The sequence below is a fragment of the Numida meleagris genome, chromosome 1 (assembly GCF_002078875.1).
Source record: "Numida meleagris isolate 19003 breed g44 Domestic line chromosome 1, NumMel1.0, whole genome shotgun sequence".
Taxonomy (NCBI): Eukaryota; Metazoa; Chordata; class Aves; order Galliformes; family Numididae; genus Numida; species Numida meleagris.
In genome coordinates, this window is record NC_034409.1 from 40,650,526 (window position 1) to 40,673,454 (window position 22,929).

At 37.8% G+C, this 22,929-nt stretch overlaps 1 protein-coding gene across 4 annotated transcripts in view; it reads left to right on the forward strand.

The window, feature by feature from the left end:
- ACSS3 (acyl-CoA synthetase short-chain family member 3) overlaps nucleotides 1-22,929 on the forward strand; it is a 73,162-nt gene that overhangs the window by 44,469 nt on the left and 5,764 nt on the right. For all 4 annotated transcript variants that reach the window (XM_021385292.1, XM_021385291.1, XM_021385293.1 and 1 more), the window contains 3 exons: nucleotides 9,214-9,309; nucleotides 12,934-12,997; nucleotides 22,641-22,722. In XM_021385292.1, the coding sequence (XP_021240967.1) occupies nucleotides 9,214-9,309; nucleotides 12,934-12,997; nucleotides 22,641-22,722 (242 nt within the window). The remainder of the gene's footprint in view (nucleotides 1-9,213; nucleotides 9,310-12,933; nucleotides 12,998-22,640; nucleotides 22,723-22,929) is intronic.

Below are 22,929 nucleotides of genomic sequence, written 5' to 3' on the forward strand. Positions count from 1 at the left end.
TGTAATTACTTTTTATAATCTCCATGTATCTCTTAGTATTTCATCATGTTATCAGTTACAATATTACATTAGGAAGTAAATAAAAATCTGAAATTCATTTTTAATCTGAAAGTATATTATATTTCATTGCATTTGCTGACATTTTTAGATATGCTTTCTGACATCTTCAAAACAAGACCAAAAACCCAGTCATTTTGCTGTCGGCAAATTATAAAATGTACATTACAAATTACTGTTTCGAGGCAAGGGAGCCTGATATGTTTACAAAATGAATGCATAAATTTCTGGTGCTTTGTACCTAGCCTGCCAGTTCTCAAGAACTGAAGTTATTTCATTCTTTGGAAGATTTTAATAATTTTCACGATCCACCAACCTTTAAGTAAGCTAGTATATATAGCTAACTGTTCCAGAGATTTTGTTTGGATGTGCTTTGAAATCTTTAGAGGACTTGTATGTGTGTACAATACCCCAAACAGCACAGTTCATAAATGTGTTCATTCACAATAGCATTGTGAAAGGAAGCCACGAGACAATTTTACTGTTTTGGAGGTTTGATTTTGTATTTAAATGAATGGATTGAATATAACAATGGAATTGTGAAGGCCAAATATTTCTTGTATGACAAGTGTAATGTATATTCATGGTAATAGATGCATTATGGCCACAAATGCTTTGAAGCATTTAGAAAATACTGGAAAATTTGCTTGTTTCTCATCTGACTTGAAATGCTAAAAATAAGCATGGAAACTTGGGTGCTTCAGGCACTTCAGAAAAAAAAATTAAAAAAATGGAATTTGTTTTGAGAAACAGACTTCAGATTTTCAAAAAGCTTTAGTTTTATTGCAAATGTACAGAAGCAGAGGAAATGAGGGAAGTACTCTGCCTCTTGCTCACTGCACACAGCTGGTGTTGTACAGGTGTTATGATGGCTCCACAGTTACTACTAACGTGATAATTCCTAGATTGTGGAAACAAGCTTTAGGCTGTCATTCTCAGCACTGTATATGTGCCTACTAATATGGGAATGCCTGCTTGTTCATTTAAAAATGTATTTTAATTAGTGCAACATGGAATATAATACTGTATTCACTTACAAAGGTTGGGAATTGTCCCAGTTGAGGTGGGATGCATTCATCAACACAGCTGCAGGTTGCAATTGGATATAAAGTGAAACCAATGAGATAACTACCTACGTGAACTTTGGGGAAGCTAATTGTTTCTAAAGGTCTGCTCTAGAAAAATGGCTCACTTAGTGAAAGCACATAAATGTGTACCTGTGTTGCATATGACATATAAATTGTAAGGCAATATCCTGAGTTATGGATTAGACTAAATGTGCATTGTAGGGGCGATAGTAGTTAGAATCCTATTCCTGTTTTAAATTGAACACGCTGGAAGAAATAGCTTGGCTCTGTGTGGCTGTTTGTGTGGTATAATGAACAGTAAGTGCAAAGTGAAAGGGGAAGCTTATCTCTGGCAATGTATTTGCACCCCTTCTTTTAGACCAGTTCTAGCACGCGTGTGGCAGTGTCAGGCAGGAACTAACCGAGCCAGCCATCAGGTCATCCAATTCCATATAAAAATATGGGAGTATTTGTGCTGGAAAAAAGAAAGATGGGAATGTACAGCTAAGATGCAGAATGATAACGAGACTCTATTGTGTTTTTCAGTGATCTGCATTGATGTGTATTTAAATCAGCTCAAGTCAACTCTGCTGCTGATTGCCCAGTTGTGCATTTTAATTGTAAAGTCAGCCTTCTTCATGTGTTGGATAATTAAAATGAATGCGACTGTCACATTATTGTCTCTTTTCTCTTTTGTGTGTGCTGCCTTTCAGGGAGTACACGCTTTTTCTGTGGTGTCTTGAGCAGAGTATGGCTCTGCTGTTGATTAAGCATCCTTGATGTTACTGTACAATAAAGAATAAAAAGAATAAAGAAATCTTCACATGGAAGTGAAGAATGCACAGCAAGTGGCTGTAACCAGACAAAAATGCAAATTTTTGTACTGGTTTTATTGTGCAAATTTGTACTGGACTGTCTGCTTAATTAACAAGTCTTCCTGTTTTCCTTAGTTACCCTTCTAGAAATTGAGTTCATTTCTTATTCGTGTCTCTTTTCCGTGAAGTTTTCTGGTATTTTATACATGACCTTTTCTGAGCAGAGAAAGTAAAAATTAAGCAGAGTTTTTAGGGTTCTGCATACAAATTAACACAATGAGAAAGATTGGATTTTATTTAGATGAGGTGAACAACACAGTTGTTTTTCCCCAGGGCTTACAGTTAACAGAAGTGTTACCCTCTGTTTTGTAGAGTAATAGTGGGATAATCAAACATGTTTTGCAGCCATCCCACCACAAGGTAACAGATTGGCTGATCAGAACTGACAAATGAATGTAATCTAAATGGCTGACAACCTGATGGAAAGGTCATGCTTTAGGTATGGCTGTGCCTCTGAAGCTGGAGCAAGAAAGTCTTAGCTGACTTTTGCTTTCCAGTTGTTTTACTGCGTATGTACTTCACCCTAGCTTTACTTACTTTTGTAAGACATTATAAGACTCCTTATGAAAAAGGATAACTATAGAAGTCTTAATATTACGTATTGCTCAGCTTGTGTACTTCACCTAGAATACAGTATTTCTTGTGGGTTTTGATTTTAGGATAGACCCCTACTACTCATCATATTTTGACGTTCTGTACATAGCTGATATGTATTGCGTTGATTCTGTGTGCATCTAATTCACAAGGAATAAGTTAAGAATACAGTCAGAGGAAAAATAAATTATAATTGCTGTCACAGTTCAGGAATCTATCTGCTGCATCCATCATACTCCTCAAAATACGGGTTGAAATTAAATGCAGAATGATGCGTAACAGAGTTTTGAAGCTTCAGTAGCAGTCAGCAGAGCCTTTCAGTTTAAGGTGACGGATCACTGTCTTTAACCTTGTGCATAATGTGTGAACTGAATTTAAGTTCACGCTTTATTTCTGACACTTGGTAAAACTGAATCAAGGAATCCTTAAGAATTTACAGTTCTCCACATTCTTCAGTCGTTGTTCTATTGTGGCTTTTCTTGTTTCTCTGATCTGATTTGCTACGGTACTCTGCCAAATGTGTTGGGAAAGAAGATTAGGATTTCTGTAAATATAAGCTCTGTCTTTAAATTTAGTTTCATTTGATGACAGGGTAACACAAAATGAAGAAGGAGTAGGTAAAAGGAATCTAGAATTCAATGGTGCAATTATCAGAAATCTGAAAAATAATTTTCACTAGGTTTTACCATTGGAAGGTGGTAAAAATCATTGCATATCGATGTACGCTGACAATATGGATGCATCTGTACTGTATACTTTTCTGGTAGTCTTACAGCTGACAGCCCAGCATCACATCACAATTCATTGGGATCTTCCAACCTGTGAACTTCTTCACCATATACTGTTCTGGATTAGGAATAGGTGGGTGCAATCTCCTTGTTTTAATGCTGATCGCTAATTAGGATCAGATTATTTGTAGTTAAATGCCCAAAAAACAGGTGTACTTGGTATATCTGTGCATTAATACTTCATCATGTCTGAAGCTCTGCAGAGAATGCATCTCTTATAGGGAAAAAAATGAATCGAACTTCTTGGTACTTGACATCTTTTAGTCCCGTCAGCAAGGACTGAGCTATACAGTACAAAGAGTATCTGAAATTCTCTTCCAAGACCAGTAAGCGTAAGATTGAAGTGGTGTTTGGGCTACAAGCCCTGCAGCATGGCTGTCTAGAATCTGTCATGACTTAACAGTGCTTAATTGCAAGTTGTGAGTGAAGCCACTTAACTGCTAGTAAGTTGGAGACATGGAAACTTGCTTGGAATTTACTGATGAAGAATTGCCTGGGATACTGACATTTTTGCACAGTTGGATGCTGAAGGATGAAGAACCGGAGGTCTGTATGGATATTGGATTATCTGTCCCTTGAATTGTATTCTTCTCCAGTATGTATTTTTGTGACTCATTAGGTTTGGTTTTATTATACCGAAACGGTATGGAATGCTGCGATGTAGATTTTGAGTACCAGCATCCATCTGGTTATGTGGTTTTCTGTTGCTGGATGCCCAGTAGTCACCATGATGAGAGTGTGTGTTCTTGTTACTTTGTTGAATTCTTCATTCCACCCTTTCTGGCCTAACTAAAATGACCACTGTGTGCAGGGAGCTTTCAGAGCTGCCTTCTTGATGTGTGGATGGATTTTTTCATGAGTGCTGCCTAAGCTTTCTCCCTTCCACAGACCTTTGTCTCCATTTTATCTGTGCAGTCTTCAGCTGTCATAATTCCCTTAAATCCTCTCAACCGGAACGACAAATTTGCTGGGCGAATGGCTGAAAAGGCTGAAAACAGCACTGCCACAGTGAGAATTTAGTTCATTACGTTTATTGCATTTGTTGATGTGTTAATGTATGACAGTTGCTCCTTGCTCTTTTGTCTCCTGCTACATAGCAGCTCCCCACCTCTTTTGCATGCTTCATCTCTCTCTTGCGTCCTAACAAATCAAAACCAGGTAGCCTTACGTTAGTCACTCAGTGTAGCCCAAACTCAAATATTAATGTCAGAATGCATCCTACCATAGAATAAAATATTTCAGCAGTGTGAGAGTATATTGTGTTCAGGAACATGAGACACAGTTTATATTGTAACGTATCATCAGTGTAAGCAGCACAGGACGTTTTTATCTTGAAAGCTGTGAGTTATTTTGAAACACCGTTTTGATTGAACTTGAACGTGCACTGCGAATGAGCAAGACAATTTTGGGCACAGAAATTATTAGCTGTAGCTCTGCATCACTTGGTAGAGCTTGACTTCTTCAAGGCAGGCATGGGGAAGACGGAACCATTCTTATGCGAGAAGCCAGGTGTACCCAAATGGACTCCCCTTAGTACTTGTAAGCAAATGCAGTCTTTGTTTCTGCATCTGCAGCACTTTGTCTAATGTAAATTAGCTTTCAGAGACACAAATGCAACAAAAATGCCTCTATCAGGCTATCCCTTTGCTGTCCAATATAACTCAATAATATTGAAAGCTCTTTAAAATAATGTCTTTTACATATATGTGGAGTACGATAAAATGACGAGTCACATCTTTGAAATTTGAGAGTGAATTTCTTTAGATCAGCCCCTACGCTGAAAATAAAAATGTAATGAGGGACTTGGGACGGTTTAACAGCTATGATTTTAAGACAATCTCTCAGTGATTCTGTCTTGTGAATCTCAGTGAAGTGCTTTTCATTATTCTCAGAGGTAGATATATTCCCTCCATTATAACTCAAAGCAGATGTTGAATGTAGTTACACACTAGTTGTGAAACATTGCTCTTCTAAATAGCTGTTTCATTGTCACATTATAAGGTGTTATGCAAAAAGGAAATTGGTTTTATGGTCCAGTCGTCCTGAAAAGCCTTCCCCAACCCGAGGATTGCTGACTTGCTTGCACAGGTTGTGGAAGGCTTGTTCCTTAAATGTGTGCTGAAAGGATGGATAGGAAGACAGATCTGCTGTTCTATTTGTAACACTGGAAATATGCAAGTCCCTAAAGATTTCAGCACTAGGAATCTGTCAAGACACTGCACGTTAATTTCAGAGAATCTGCAAGTATAAATGATGAGAATCAAGTAATGGATATCTGTCTATTTCGAAACCTGGTTTAAGAGGTGGGTAGAATATAATGTCAATTTGACAGGTGTTATCCTTCTTCAGCCAAAGAATTTTACTTTCTGATCTATGTCTTGTTACCTGTGTGTTGACCCTGACTTTAATTGTAGAGAACGCAAATTTAATTCAAACCCAAGACTTAAGCAGCTTTGCTTATTGGAAATATTAAAAAACCCACACAGTACTTCTATTACACATATCTGATAAGGAAGATTCCTCATCAGTAGTTATTTTCCTGTTTTCTTCTGAACAATGTTGATCTTTTTTTTTTCCAGCAGGATTTTCAGTTCAGTTCCACTTTCAAGTCAGACTGTTTTTTCCTTGATGAAAATCGTTCTCCTGGAAAGCAGTTGCTGTTTTCTGATAGGTTTGGGAAATTGATATTTCAATCCAGCATCCTGTTTGAAAAATACGCTTTGATTTCCCAAGAAATGTTGAACACAGAGATCCATGCAATGCTTTGACAGTACTCCTTGGTGTTTCTACTTTGTAAAGCGATGTTTAGCATTCAGAAACTGAGTGGATAATTCAGAAAAGAGTGGATACTTCTGGGGTGTCTTCTCTTAATTAATATCTGGTCTAAACACCAACAAACCATTTTTTTCTTGTATATAGGAAGTCTTACTCAGCCATGGGAATTGAATGCACAGCACAAAGATTAGAGCGCTGTTAAATATGAAAACGATGTATTTCCACTGGAAATTGAGAAGACAATAGAGGACATAACAGCGATTACAAAGACTTATTGAGAAAGTTTTAGAACTTGTGATTCTCATTTAGAATAAATGGACTTAGATGCAGTCCTGTTTGCTGTTTTCCAAAAAGCGGAAGCACAGACAAAGCAGTATGACAGTGTTTTCCATTCTAGTTCACATAGTTTTCATTAGCAGTGTATCAAAGAGCCAGGAAAATCCAAACTAATCTTCAGAAATTTCACAGATTCTTCCTTTTTCCCAAGAGTATTCTGATTGAGAGCTCTGCAGTTAGAAGTGTTTGTCAATTCCTGAGCTGTGCTAAATCTTACTGGTGCACTAGGGTACGCTGATCCTTCTCACTTAGCAGTGAATCTAATTACTGTGCTTTGGTTACAGAACGTCTTTCTCACCTAATCTGTTACAGTATGGTTTCTTGACATATAATATGTAAAGAACACCACTTAGGAGTCCTTCTTTTCCTCCTAATGCTGTGAAAAAATAAATTGGCCCCTCTACTGTCTTTTCCAGTTCACTAAGTGAATATACTGTTCTTTCCTCTTTTCTCAGGAAAAGAGGAAAGAAGTTGAGGTCAACAACTTACTCAATATTGTGCAGAAAATAGAGGTCTGAAACTGCTGAATAAATTGCAGGTTTCTCTTCAGTGTGATCCTTGACTGGCTACTTTAGATCTTGCTGACGTGTCACCTCTGTAATTGCAGCTTTTCGGTAGGGAAAAAAAACAACAGGATGAGTGCTTGTGTGGGAAACGTGCACTGTGTAGAAAAACAGAAGAACAGAAATGTGAAACAACGAAGTAAACTTTTTAGTCTACCTGTGTCGGCATTGAGAGTTGTTCCACAGTTGGAGTTAAGCCCTAGCTTAACTATGCAATGTTAATGCTAATTTTCAGCTACTTACTAACACCTAACTTAAAATTACAGAAACTTCTGGAGGTTTTGTTCTTATAGCAATTGAACAGTTATTTAACATTCTGAGGTGATAGAGGAATACTACAGAAGCTGAGAAAATTCACAGCAAAAACAACTGTAGTGACCCCTAATGCAAGAGAACTGAAAATATCTTTAGCTGTGCTGATCAGAGATAAATACAGAGGTCAACACAAACCTGCTTAGTTGTGATGAAGCTTGAGCTTGATGTGACAATGACATGCATTCCAGGTCAACTGACCTGAGAGGTGGGACATCTCCAGAATTATAATACTACATTTTGATAGTACTAGTGCCATGCTGTGTTCCTGGTGATATTTGCAGCCACCTAGGCACTTTTATTTTTATTTTTTTCCTACAGCTCAGAGTTACAGAAACATTTAAAAGAAAATTCTCTATATTTTTTTCTTACAGGGAAGGGAAGGATAATAGCTGGTCTTTTTTTTTTTTTTTTACACTTAGACTCTACTGTATGACTTAATTGTTCTTTACTCCTCTTTCTGTAATAACTCTTCTAGTATAACAGCATGATGTGAAATTGAGCTTTCTTAAGGGGAAAAAAAAAAAGAGGGCAAGTGAGAAGGGAGGACTTTGTAGCTGCCTAACTGTGTGGATAATTAGGAAGGTGTAGGCATTCCAGGGGATATTCATGCTGTGTGAAGAAGGTATTTTGTGTTAGAACTGCAGCAGGGATTGCAGACCTACTTGCCTTCTGTGGGTTCCTCGCAGGGAGCACAGGTACCTAGTACAAATGCTTAGTTTATTTGTCTGCAGTTAGGGGAATGAATATCTTTCTAAGGTTCAAAAACTGGGAGAAGTTTGTCTTCTGGCAAAAAAAAAAAAAAAAAAGGCACAAACACAAAACCTTTGGTAATTCTGTGGATAGTAAAACTTTAATGTTTTTAGATGCAAGAGCAGAAAACAGCTGGACTATGATCACAAAGTCTTGCAGCAGTTTGATTTCCATTCCTTAGAGTATTCCTTTCAGGTGTACTTTGGCAGCATATGAAATTTAGGTCTGACTTCTCTACCTTATTTCTTTTTTTGAGCCTTTTCATTACTTGAAGTCGTTCTTACCAAGAAGTACTAGTGAGAACTCCAGGATTATAAAGGAGGTATTCCTGACTTACCTGCATTATCTACAGTAAATTTTTGCGAGGGGCTAACTTTTCTGTGATTAACTTGACCAGTATTGTCATGGACATTCTGCATTTATGTACCTTCCAGACCTCAGAATTTGTAGAATTTTTCGGTTCCACAGTAGAACAGCTAATACTTTGATATTGCTAGTGTACTGGAAATGCTAAGTTATGGCCTGAACCAGTGATGGAGAACCTGGTGGGAAGGCAGGGCCAACCCAGGGGAGCTCAGATGTAAGCAATGCACCTTAGTGACTGGAAGGGGACCTCATTTAAGGGTTGGTAGTGGAGGTGAGGGTATTTCTTGCTGAAGATTCCTGCCCACCTGAGGCCTTCCAAACATAAGCAGCTTTTTTCCTTCATTTCTGCATCTGTGGTTGCTGCATTTGGGCTCGTTCTCATTTGCTGTAGCCAGAGACTTTGCCACCCTGCTATTATCATCCCATTACAGCCTTACCATGATAAGATAATCAACTAAGAATGGGATGATGTTTTTTCTTGAATAGAACATTGATTTGTGGAATAACCACTGAAATGCATCTACCACATACGGTGTTTATCGTCGCTTTGCTGTAGGCAGTTTCCTACTGGTGTGGTGTAACCATAGCAGAATAAGCCGCAGGTGTCATGCAGAAGTTTTTAATTTTGGGTTGTCTACTGTGTAATGGAAAAGGAAAACTTAGAAGTAATAGATACTAAATGGTGGTAAGAGCAATCTTACCTAACATACTTATTTTTTTTTAACAGAATCTGGTTCTCCAATAACTGCTTCTTGTGTTGGATTGGGGAACTCTACAACACCTCCACCTGGGCAGGCAGGGAAACCAGTGCCAGGATACAATGGTAAGGCTGTGCTAAGTATGTTGCTAGAAAATGATATTGCTTATGTGCATGTGTGAGTGCACTTCAGTTTTCAGACTTCATGGGGAAAGCATGTTACGGTCTTGCCAACAGATTTTCCTCCTTCCTGTAACAGGGAGCTCTGTTTTTTGTCTTGTGAATTATGACTGTACAGAAGAATTCAGAGTAATTCTCCAAATCATTGATCGACTACATGTACTTTCATTATACCAAGGGGATAGCACATATTTCTAAATTGGATAAAACAAAGATAGGAAAAGAATGCTGTGCATTAAGGCTTTGTCTATAATTGCACAAATTAAATGAGAAGCAGCAGTAAAATGTATTGGCACATTCAGAAGAAAAATGTTATTACTAACTATCAGCAGAAGACAAAATGATAACTAGACAAATAATTGCTTTAACTTGCACTCTGAGGGTTCTCTCACATCTATATTACCAATTTTCAGGGCCTAAATAGTTTTGTTTTGAGAGATGTACATTGAATAATTAAGTCTCAGAGACTCAATATTATTTTCTTTTGATACCACAATTTCATATGAGAAGTATCCTGAAGTGCATAAAGAGAATTCTTACTGTCAGGTCGGTGTCTTCCACAGATATGTAACTAGTGAACTTAGAAGCAACTTGTAAAACTTTCTGTTAGAAAACTCAAATTTTCTATTTTAACCTGTTTAATTCTTTTTTTCTTCTTTTTAAATCAAAGCCAGTATACTGCATATATGTACAGGTGTGTGAACTCCGTTTTGAGAGAGATGCTAAGCACGTTATCTTCGAGTAGTTGTTGAGCATATTTATTTCCAGCTGGGAGAAATAGTAGGCTATGAGCGAGCAGTAGAAGGGAGAGCAGAGCATGCATTGTCTGGAAGCTATTTGTATGTAGAGAGTGCAGCTACAGGATTAAGAGTGCAAGAATACTTTCATACCTGGGAATTCTGATGTTAACACAGATTTCAAGAGTTCCTTGAAGTCCAAAAAGTAATTACATTTCTTAAAGATCAAACTAACTGTCTTCCAGAAAGATTGTCGCATCCTTGGGCAGAAAAAGCTTTGCTCCTTTTGGTTCTAATAGATACGAACATTTAAGAAAATAACTACTTTCAGCAGATCTGTGTTTTGGCACTTACAGCATGAAAACAAACAATAGGTTAAAAACAGCATTAAATCAAAGCCATAAATTTAGGTCTAGAGTTGTGATAAATAGGAAGGAGTGAAAGAATGTAATTGCATTACACATGCTAGAAAAAATGTTATGCCAAACAAATGTATGAGGAGAAAGAATATAAAAATGTTTCATGCATTTTTTGAAACATGGCATCAAATGTAAATAAGTAATTCCTTTACACAGAACAGAGGAAATGCCTTGAACATGCAGTGAAAGGGGGAAAAAAATCAAATGAATACTGAATTTCACTGAAGGTTTAGGATAGAACTGTACCATTTTCAGTCATTCGTTTGAAGCCAGTTATGCTCAGTAACGCAGCCATTCATGAAATAGCAGATCTTGAAATTACTGTGTACTGACAGCTGTCACGCACGTCTGTTCTGATGTTGTTTTGGCTGCTGTTACTGTATCAATGAGAAGAGTTCCTTATGCCATTTAGAAGAAAGATTTTGTATTTTTAGAATATACGTGTAACTGCTAGTGATTTTTGGACATGACTAACATTTTGTTTTATTTATGTTTTGATATATGCAGAAAGCTACAAATCTACTTATTTTCTTTTGAAATACGGCCAAATTCATTCAAAGCAGAGTTTATGTTATGGTTTCAAAGTTTTATGTTATGGTTTCAAAATGTAATAGTGCAAATGGCATTTAAATATGAATCAAGATACCATAATAATTTCTAGCTCTGCTGCCTTAAATCTGACATTGAATTGTACTTTCTCTTCAGTGTACCTTTACTTTTTTCAGATAATTTCATAGCATTGTTCACAAGCTGAAGCAAGTCTCACGTTTCGAAGCATTAAGTCTGTTACTCAGTTATTCAGTAATTGAGTAGTAAGCAGTGTAGCATTCTCTTTCTCCAAATTTTTGTACATTGAAATGCATCGTTTGCAAGAAATGGAACAAGTGCTGAAATTTCTACCCTGATAAAATAAACTGTTTATGTTTATTTGATATAATAAAAATAGGAAAATAAGAGGGGGGGAGCACTGAAAAATACAGGGGAGTGTATCACTGTATTCTGAGTCTAAATTCTCCAAATGTAACATTCCCATGGTCTCGTGGCATCTAAAAAGATGTAAGAAAGAAAACTGTGTGTAAAGATTTTAAGTGGATTTTATTTATAACACTCTGTGGCTTTTCATTGAAGTGTTTTTTACATTTCCATTCATCCTTTTGATCTCCCACCCCTGCTACTTGTTCCAGCTCACTGAGTTAGAACTGATGCGACGGACTTGCTTTTGTCCATCTACTAAGCTCTTGCTTTCAGTGACCTCTTCAGTTACTTTAAAAAATACCATCCTCTATGAAGGAGTGGCTTCAGCCAGAAATAGCCAAACATCTGTAATAGTTTAATTTGGGCAGACAGATAAGATATGATAGAACTCATAAAACTCTTAGCAGTGTTTTAGTCACAAGTCTGTCATCCTCTTTTCCTCATTTGCTCTTTAGCTTTTTAATACAGAATGTAAGATTATTTGCATTAATTTAATTCCAGCTGAATGTAGTTTTATTTGCTTGGGCAGGCTTCAAAAAGCATTTTTTAAATCCATGTCAGCCCCATGTGTCAAAACCATTCCTCCCTGTTTCTCCATGGTTAAGTCATTTCAGTTTAATTCCACTCATCTAGGCCAAGTTAATACTGTAGTTGAGAAATACCATAGCCAATCTACCATTCCTTCCTTATGCCTGTGCCTTCAGATAGAATGGGTGGTTGTGATGGATTTTCCCAGATGACTTCACTGAGGAGGCTATTTCAGGTGTTTTTCCTCAGAAAACTACATACTCCATACCGAGATATGATCTGAAGGTGATGGGTCAGTGTCATCCAGGGAAAAGTCTTCTGTTCCAAGGTCTGGATTTTTTGGTGTTCTCTAGTGTTACCTTGCTGCGTGGCTTTCAGTTATGCACAAGTTACTTTGTCTTTGTGCTAGACTAGAGTAACCCTTGTTGGTGAGAGAGCATCTTTCGGAGCCTCCGGAGAGCCTCTGAAAACCAGGCACATAAATTACTGCTAATAACACTTCTCATGTAAGCTAGATGAACCTCCGATAATCTTAGTTATTATTTCTTACTCATGTTATCTGAACACTTTTTTCTCATATTTTTCATGTATCTGAAGGATCCTTCATTACATGCAAGCTTAGATTTTTTGGTATGAAGGAGCCTTTTACTTTCAGTTCTGTATTTTTCCCTTTTTGACTTTGTTCTGTGTCTACTCCCAGAGCACAAGTATTATTTAAAGCTTTTTGTACTTAAGGCTGAATGTTAATAATGTCATGAGGTCATCCAGTATTTTACTCCCAAATTACTTAATAACTTTTGTTGCTTGGTGTATTGTTGTTTCAAGTGTGACATAAGTTGATATTTGTAATGAAAGGCTCTTTCCTCCTCCTAACTTAACAGTTGTTGTCTTCCCATATTACTTTTTTACAGTGATGATTCTGGATGACAATAAGGAACCAGTGAAGGCGAAGACTTTAGGAAATATTGTGGTAAAGTAAGCAAAGTATCTTACAGTTAAGAGAATCTTCCTAGGTGAGATGGTTGTCTTTGACCAAAATTCATATATTCAACAGTACATGAAGTTTTAAGAGTTGAAAAGAAGTCTGTCTCTAATGCTAACTGCAAGCTGCTGTAATGTTATAGTGGTAATTAATCTTGAAAAACTGCAGATGAAATTATGTAGGTGAATGAGTGTGGTTTGTGGGGTTTTTTTTTGTTTTCCTTAAACTACAGCAAAGTTAACCGTTTTCTTAATTGCCAGACTGCTGGCACAGGATTAAGCATTGTTGTGGTTAGCACAATGTTAAATTATTCCCTATACTTCTTTATCTTTCAGTTCAGGGAAATAATAGAGTAGCTGAGATTCACATGCTTTGGTGTACTGGTGTGATACTACCTGCTCTTTCACTGCCTCTTAATCCTCAGTGATGTGCGTTCTTAAAGAGAGAAGGCGTTTTCTGATCTCTGTAAAAACAGCAAGATGTCTCTGAGAGCACTTCGCATGGAACAGACAGTTCCACTGTGGCAGTGTTTGGACAGAATACATACAGGAAAAGATGCCAGCAAAAAAAAAAAAAAAGGCAAGAAGGGGAAGAAAAAAAAAACCAACAAACCGTTATATACATCAGCTATTGATTTATTTTTTTTTTTTAGTACACTTGACCAGAGTCTTGTTAGATGAGTTCCATAAGCTTTACTTCTTTCAAAGTACAACTTTTGTAGGACCTTTTCTTAGATACGGGGGCCTCTGTTTAGATAATGCTGTGAACATCAATTATGTTTCTCTTATCTCACTTTCCACAGTCTCACCGTTTCCAGAACCTTTCCATATGTCTCTAAGGCTCAAAAGGTTATCGCTTTCCACAGCATTTGCCAGCTGTGTATTCTGAATGTTTCCCATGTATTTAAGCAAATGGGATTTTCCTCAACCAGATAATCACAATGTAGGTAGCATGTTAGCTCTGGCCTTCTCTGTTTTCACTCTCAGAAAACACTTAAGTTCTGAAAATACGTAACTACTAGCAGATACAAGTCCCAGGAGAAATGCATTAATCAGCTTGTGTTCTGGTAAAATTAAGGAGAGTAGTGGTAACTCAGATTCTTCGTACTTGCTTAGATGAATGGAAGGAAGTAAAGAGGTCAGCATTAAACCTCAGGGAGCTGAAGTTTTTTCAGAAGCCAGAAACAGTGGGACAGATGTACTGAATATGACGAGAGAAGTTAACTGAGAGTTGAGGCAGTGGCCAGGTGCGCTGGAGATGAGATGCATGTATGCTACGAGCACTGGGGCATGCTGTAGAAGCACAGCACTGAAAATACAGGCTGTCTAGCTTCATGGTGCTTGCTTGGGACCCTGAGTTTCTAAGCTGAAGAGTTCACTCAGCTGTTTTACTGATCTAATGTAACTAGACCAGTGTGGAGACTAGTATCGCAGGAGGTTGTTGTACTGCATGATGCAGATGCATTTTCAGGTGGAAGTCTATGCCCTGCCTAAGTTTGAGCACCTTAGGCCTAGCCACCAGGACTCACAGACATATGTTTAAGCACGCAAACAATTTTTCCTGAATCAACAGACTTAGATTTAGTCATCTTTTTTCTGTGACACCCGTAAGATTGTGCATTCATTCCACTGTGGAGTATGAATAATTTAAATTGCTCAAGCCTTTAATAGACTGTGCTTTGTAGTGTCAGTAATCTAGGTCAGAGTGAAGGGCTATCTTCTGAAGCTCTTGTCTCTTTAGTGCCTTACTATTGCCATCATAAAACTTAGGTTTGTAATCAGTGGATACAGAAAAGTATTTTAAAAGAAAAAGCTGTCACAAGCTTTTAACTAGGGTGGAATAAATCAACTTCCAGATGTGCTTGTGGCTCTTCTGACACAGAGAGCTTAGCTACCTGAAGCTAAATGAAATGAATTCCATCCTTAGCAACTCTGCCAAATGAGCTGAATTAGATCTACAAACAGGTAAATACCATTTCTGAGTTGTAACTATCTTGGTATTTGTGTGCCTGTCAGAAGGGGATATTGCTACATTAGGAGATCCTGTTGGGGCTATTGCCAAACTCTTGAAGTCAGAATTTATCTTCCCTAACACTGTCCTATATTTAACCACTTTTCTTAAGGAATTAAAAATATGTTTATATATATATTTTTTCTTTTATCGTTCTTGGCATGATTTTTGCTGCAGTCATGTAAATCAATAGGGAAGTAGTGAGGAAATATTTTTCTTGTTTTTTTTTTTTTTGTTTTTGTGATACATTGTATTATTTAAGGAAGGCTAATGGTACAGGGTCACTATTATTTTATCATAGCCTTATTTGTTGTAATAGCCATTCTGAAATAAGAGGAAGAGTAAGGGAGAAATTACACTTTAAAAAAAAAAAGTCAGTATGAAACCAGTTTTGAGTAGGTGAATTGCCGCCCTTCTTTTGGTTCCAGTGGTTTTTCTGATGCTCTTTCAAGACAGTAGGACCTCTTCAAATTCATTCTTAACTGTAAAAAAACAAAACAAAAAAGGCAAATGTACTGAGAAGCTCTAGGAGACCAATTCTGGATATTTTATCACTTGCAACGCTTGAACCTACAATCCGTTAACAGAAGTTGGTTTTAGGATATTATGTTATGCAACATGTTAGTATTTTGTTCCAGGTTTCATTCTAATAAGTGACAATTTCTTGGCAGTGTTTAGTCATAAAAATCTGTGGCTGTTAACGTTAATCACATTTTCTGTCTTCTGCTGCATCCAACTGAATTGTTGTTTAGCATTAGAAACTTGTTTTCACTTTCTTTGATTAGTGCTAATTTTCATAATGCCCTCCTGCAAAAGAAGCCTTTCCCCTCTTCATTTCTTCAGCAGACTTGTACTCACACTTAACACAGTGGGGATGATCCCTGTTTCTAGCAGGTTTTGTTTCTCACCTCAGGGTTCTCCCCATGCGTCCTGAAGACAGTGAGGGAGTCAGGCTAGTTTTGGCTATTCCTCTGTCATATACTCAGCAGCAAAATACAGTTTACTGCTTTAGGAAGCAAGAAGCACAAGTGTTTGCTTTATCTACAGCATACATGGGCTGAGAAATATTCTACAGTATTTCTTGGAGAGGAGTATGACCACACAGTGCCTACAGCACAAGCTGTGCAAAAGTGGTATGATGCAGCTCTTGGTTATTTTTAGCCCAGTGTAACTGCTGGTAAGGACTGTTGGGGGCTGCCTGAAGCCTGCAGTGCTCGTAAGTATAGTATTTAAAATGTCTATTCTTGCAATAAAGTCTTAAAAAATGTATCCTGCAAGAGTCAAATAGTTCAGAAAGATAATTCTCATTACTCTATCTCCCTGCTCCAAGTATATTACCTTCTTTACTCATACTCACCTGATATTTTTTTTGTGAAATCATTATCTGTGTGCCCTTTGGAAAGATTTTCTTACTGACAAGAATGTACATAGAGGCTAATTTACCTGGACAGTGCAATAACATTTTGACTTCACAGTTCTTCCAGGATGAAGTAATCAAATGCGGTGTCATAAAATTTATGATGAAAGGAAAAGAGACAATGAAGACTACTGCAGCTTATGAAGATGGTTTTGTATGAAGTGATTTTAAATTTACATTTTTTTGAGCTGGAATCTTTGAACACGAAGGGTAGTTAACCTAGAATTTTTTCTGAAGTGAAAATGATAGCAGCAACGACTTCTATATCCTTTAGCAAGACCAGTCTGAATTATTGGCACACTTCTGCTTGCATTGTTCAAACCCGCCTATAACCTATACACACCTGAAAAATTGTATTTGTGTATGTTTATATGTGTAATCATGATAAGCAGCGAGAACTTTCAATGTTGTCTGAGTTTGTAAGGAATGTTAGCAAAGAGAAATACCATTTAAATTCTAGAGTATTGGGAAACTCTTTTACATTATGAAGATTGTAAACTCATTATGTTTATCTAATGAGACAGTTGTCAGCATTGTCTTGTTAGCTAACATTATTCTTTATGTTCATCCACAGCAGGATGAGGACTACACAGTTCACAGTTTCACAGTTTGTGGTACTGTGTTCAAACTTTATACAGTGTTAACAGAGCAAATAGATGTTCAGTGAAAAGCTTACTCATTTAATTTCTCATAATGCATTTTAAAAAATCAGTATCGCTGTGGAAGTGTGTTACAGCAACAAGCAGCCTGAAGCCAGGAATGTACTCATCGAAATGCACAATAGAAATGTGCTAACCAAAAGAGCTTAAAGGAAAGAGAAAGGAAAAACATAATCTTTCAGAGTACGCTGTGGTACCTCAGTATCCCATTAAAGAAAAAGAATTCTTGATGGGAAACAGTTCATTGTTCTAGCTTGGGATAAGCCCATGGGAAGGGCTACACTTCTTGCTTGTGCTGTTCCCTGCTCCAAGAGGAAATGGAGGCCAGCAGACAATGGCAGTGTTTTTAGATAGTGAAAGAGAAATTCCATCGTAAGTGAAGAGAGGGAGATAGGACCTTACCTGAGAAGGCAGACAGATACTTTTATTGTTAAATTTTATCTAATGATAAAAAATGATGCTCATTATTCTGAAATTTCTTTATATGGATGTAGTAATCATCCGAATTGAAGTATTTGAACACACTGAGAAACATCTGTCTTCCTCATGAGTGATTGTGCTAGAGTGTCTGAAGGTGATTAAGCAATACCTCCATTGCTCGAGTTGTCGTTATTTTTTTGTAGCTTTATTGGCATACTCTACTATTTTGGAAACAGTATTTTAACTTTTCCTATTGATTTTTTTTGTGTAAAATACCCAAATATTACTTAAAGTAGCAGAAAATTAAAGACAGCGTGCATATTCTGGACCAGTCTGCATGGCTGCCCTCAAGGAAGACTGCTGCAGAGAGAGAAGTATTTCTTGTAGAACAGTGTAAAGAAAACGTGTCATCCTGCATAGACCCCTTCAGTACATTTTTGTAATTAGCAACCATACACCTAAGAACTTATTTACTAAGTTTGCTATATTTTAAAATGAAGGACTGTATCCTAGAAAGCAAAAACTTTCTAATTAGGTTCTCGTGTTAGAGTGCATGTACCTCTGAATATGCAAGGTCTTTGGAAGATAGTGGATGAAGCAGGCACTGTGATCCTTTGTTATTCAGTAGGGAAACTGAAGAGGAGCTGATGTCATCTGTGGATATGATATTGGTAAAATAACATGCACTATTTTGCAGTTCTGGTTCTGATGTCTGTGTTGCAAAAGACTACTGAGAAACTGGGTTTTAGAATAGATGTGAATGAGAGTGGTAGAGAGCTTGGCTTAAAGAAATTTACAGTTTAACTTACATAACTACTTGGATATAGTTTGTCCAAGATCTCTCTGCCAACTTGCAAAATGTTTTTTATCGGCTTTGTCTTTTCCCTTTATGCTTTCAGTGTGGGAAAAATTTGTCCAAAATTGAGCTGAATACCTGTGGGTAACATTTGGACTTTTCTACTTTTAACTCTTTCCAGGCACTTCAATAATTTTTAAAATGTTTTTCCTCTTCCTCACTAACCTATAGGGCCTTTTCCTCCTAAATCCACGCTGAAACCAACTACTATCTGTGACCCTTTTCAGCCAAGGGAGTATTTCACGCAGACTGGTAAATGTTCAAGATCCTCTCCTCTTTTTACCCCTTCTTCACCTGTGTTCCAATACTGTTGTTCCTTGTATCTGAAAAAGCTTCAAGATTGGAGATGGTTTTCAAACTTAGAATCCAGGGTTTTTTTGGAAGAGTAATGTTTACGCACAGCATTACATAAATGCTGAGCAATAATATAGCTGCCAGTCAAAATGACTTAGCTCCATTCACAAGCTGAATTTCTGTAACAGTGGCTTAGAGTTGCTTTGGCTGGCTGTAATGAACAGCCTGTAACTGCCATTGTCTACCATAAAATAAAGAAATGTCTTTTCTCTGAATCTCAGACAGGTAGTGTCTCTAATAGTTTTGACTTTCAATTGTACTTTTCAAAATCTGTTTTTCTCTTTAAATGAACTTTTGATTGCTGTTGGTAATTTTTTTCTTTTTCCACCAACAAAAAGTCTTGCATCATTTTGCCAAGTGGCATCCTGAAATCACAGAATCATAGAATTAGCTAGGTTGGAAAAGACCTACAAGATCATCCAGTCCAACCATCCACCTACCACCAATAACCCCACTAAACCATGTCTCTCAGCGCTATATCTAAATGTTTCTTGAACACCTCCAGGGACGGTGACTCAACCACCTCCCTGGGGAGCCCATTCCAGCGCCTGACCATTCTTTCAGAAAAGTAGTACTTGCTAATGTCCAGCCTAAATCTCCCCTGGCGCAACTTGAGGCCATTCCCCCCCCATCCTGTCTCTAGTAATAAGAGAAGAGGCCGACCCCCAGCTCACTACAACGTCCCTTCAGGTAGTTAAAAGGGAGCAATGAGGTCTCCGCTGAGCCTCCTCTTCTCCATACTGAACAATCCCAGCTCCCTCAGCCGCTCCTCATAAGGCCTGTGCTCCAGACCCCTCACCAGCTTCGTCGCTCTCCTCTGAACACACTCCAGGGCGTCAGTGTCTTTCTTGCAGTGAGGGGCCCAAAACTGGACACAGTACTTGAGGTGCAGCCTCACCAGCGCTGAGTACAGAGGGAGAATGACTTCCCTACTCCTACTGGCAACACTGTTTCTGATACAAGCCAGGATGCTATTGGCCTTCTTGGCCACCTGGGCACACTGCTGGCTCATGCTCAGCCAAGCATCGACCAACACGCCCAGGTCCATTTCCTCTACGCAGTCTTCCAGCCACTCTGCCCCAAGCCTGTAGCGTTGCCTGGGGTTATTGTGGCCAAAGTGCAGGACCTGGCACTTGGTCTTGTTGAACCTCATCCCATTGGCTTCAGCCCAGAGATCCAGCCTGTCCAGATCCCTCTGTAGGGCCTTGCTAACCCCAGGCAGATCGACACTTCCTGCCAGCTTGGTGTCATCTGCAAACTTACTGAGGGTGCTCTCAATGCCCTCATCCAGGTCATCAGTAAAGATATTGAAAAGGACAGGCCCCAGCACCGACCCCTGGGGAGTACCACTCGTGACCGGTCGCCAGCTGGATTTAACTCCGTTCATCACCACTCTCTGGGCCTGACCCTCCAGCCAGCTCCTTACCCAGCAAAGAGTGTACCTGTCCAAGCCACAGGCTGCCAGCTTCTCCGGGAGAATACTGTGGGAGACAGTGACATTGTCACAACAGAAATGTTGTGACACGCACAGCCATTTGTTTCTGGGCTAAGTTAGAGGTGTGTTCTGTGCAACGTCAGCCACTGTTGTATGAAAAGCAAATGAACTGTGAAACAATGCTTAAAAAGCGTGTAAGCATGTGCCATGGGTCCATTGCTGGGGAATTATTTTGCGTGAAAGATGGATACGTACAAGATGGTATTTGGGTCTTGCTTGGGAGATAGGCAACATGGAGTCCTCACTACAAATACTGTTTTATAAAAAGCAATGGAGGAGCATTTTCAGATTGTCTGTATTGTGCTGTAGAGATACCTGTGGTAGTCAGTAATTTACTTTTCCTGCTTCTCAGCAGTATGCACTGTGGATGCACTGATCGTTGCAGTTTTCCTTAATATAAACCAAACCAACCAACCAAACGATGGTGATGGGAGCAGGGATTATATTTTTGGTGATATGTTCCCACTTCTTGGTTTAGATTTCTGAATGATTGTAATTACAGAAAGCAAATTGTGCTTTCTCATTTCAGCAATACAATTGTTTCTTCAATACCAACTGAAAACCACTAAACAGAGCAGTGGAGAAATTATTATGGATTTTATCAATATGAATTGTCATTTCTCTCTCATCACAGGGGTGTTTCAGACTGTTAAATAAATTGAAAGTTCAAAATCTGCAATGACTGAGGCTTCTAAGAATTACTATTAACAACCAGGCAACAACCATTGTAACTACCATTCTCTAATGGATATTCTTGAATATGAACAAGAAATTTTTATTTTAAACTTGTATATATACAAACACAGGGATTGTTATCACTTCTCTAATTTCTCTTTTTTTTGAGGCAAATACTCTTGTCATGTTTGTGTATCTCAAGGGTGCTTACTTAAAAGGATGCTTTAAGTAGGCTAGTGCATTTCTGCCAGATGGGCAGAAGCCAACCTGCCCTCCTGAAGCCAGGGTGCCTAACTGGGGAGTGTCTGGCCTTTGTAGCCTTGCCTTAACCATACTTTCAGGGAATGTGACTGTAGGATGTGTTGAGCCAGAACTCTGAGATTCAAGTATTCCTTACAGTAGTATATTCTATTATGCTACTTACACTGAATTAAGCGTAAGATACCTGTGATTGTATAAGTCATGAGTTTGAATCATTGCTATGTGATGTCTCCTTTTCAGTGTAGTTCATACTATTTATACCTTACTTAGATAAAAATATATAATATATAAAATTTATAAAATTTATTTTTACAATTGTAATGTTAGAAATACATCTCACTGAGCTGGAAGTACCTGTTCCTGTGACCTGAACATCACAGAAGACTTGTAATGGTATCAGTGTTGCTGTGCTGCAGAGGAATGTTTCACTGCTGGAGATGTTGCCTTTTGGGGTCATAGAGGCACTGTTTGCATGAAAAATAAAATACCCCTGGATAAAGATTTGCTTGTTAGGAGTGCCGCATATGCATTTTCTAGAAGGCATTTAGAATTTTACCTGTATAAATATGCTTGCTTGCATAATCGTGCTAATACTAGGGTTAAGCTTTATAAAATTTGTGAACACTGTATGTCTGAATAGGTATCTTTCAGGATTAAACACAGTTTACTTGAACTGTCTATAAAAGCTTTGAAGGAGAAAAATGACCACTCCTTTATTTGCTGAGACTTCTGTAGCATCTCCATCTGGCAGATAGTGATGTGAAATATTCTGTCTTCTGTCGCGCCTCTGGCCTTGACTGAAGAGTGGATATATAGTATGCATTGAAAACGCAGCTAATAAATAATTCCAGAAGTTTTAAATTTCACTTCTTCTATATATATTTATATACATATTTATATTAAAAAATCCAGTAATTTTAGAATGTTTTAAAATCGATTTTTTTAACAGTATACTTCAGAGAACTCCTCAAATAACTTTGAGATAATGCACAGCTAAAAGGAAGGAGATATTTTGTTTCAGATTGTTGTGATCAAAGTCAAATTATATCTTTTTACAGAAACTGAAGATCTATGTACCTAATAATTTGTATGCCTGTACATGAGTTTGTATATGTTAAAGAGAGAGATACCTATAATGAAGTTGGTTGAATCATAGCATGTATGCACACATTTCTGACAGATACTTAATTTGTTGAAATGTTGAAAGCTGAATACTGGTGGCATTTATAGTATAGTACATACTGTTTGCTAGACCAAGCATCATTTTGCTGAATGTTAGAGATGCTTCTGCTATCTACAAGTTTTGATTTAGATACAGTTTATTGGTATCCCGTTTATATGTTAAGAGGTTTTTTTAATAATATGTTGATTTTATGCTTTCTCAGGGAATTCTGATATTCTCATCTGAGTATAAAGTATGAACGGAGAGCAGGAGCTATACCTGTTGGATGTGTTTCCAACTATTTTACCGTGATCTTTTCAATTTAAGGTTACCTTTGCCTCCTGGAGCATTCTCGGGACTTTGGGAAAATCAGGAAGCATTCCACCAGCTGTATTTCCAGAAATTTCCAGTAAGAGTTACAAAATGAATTACATGAAACTTTTGGTAATCTTGCAGCACTGAATGACATGGGGTTTTAATTGGATAACATAAAAAAACCCCAAAACTATAATGTCTTATATTAATGGGAGATCTTTGATACGCTTCTTACAGAATTGAGAACATTTCAAGGTAAACATTTCTTCATAGATACTTAATCTGTCTTTTGGGGACACTG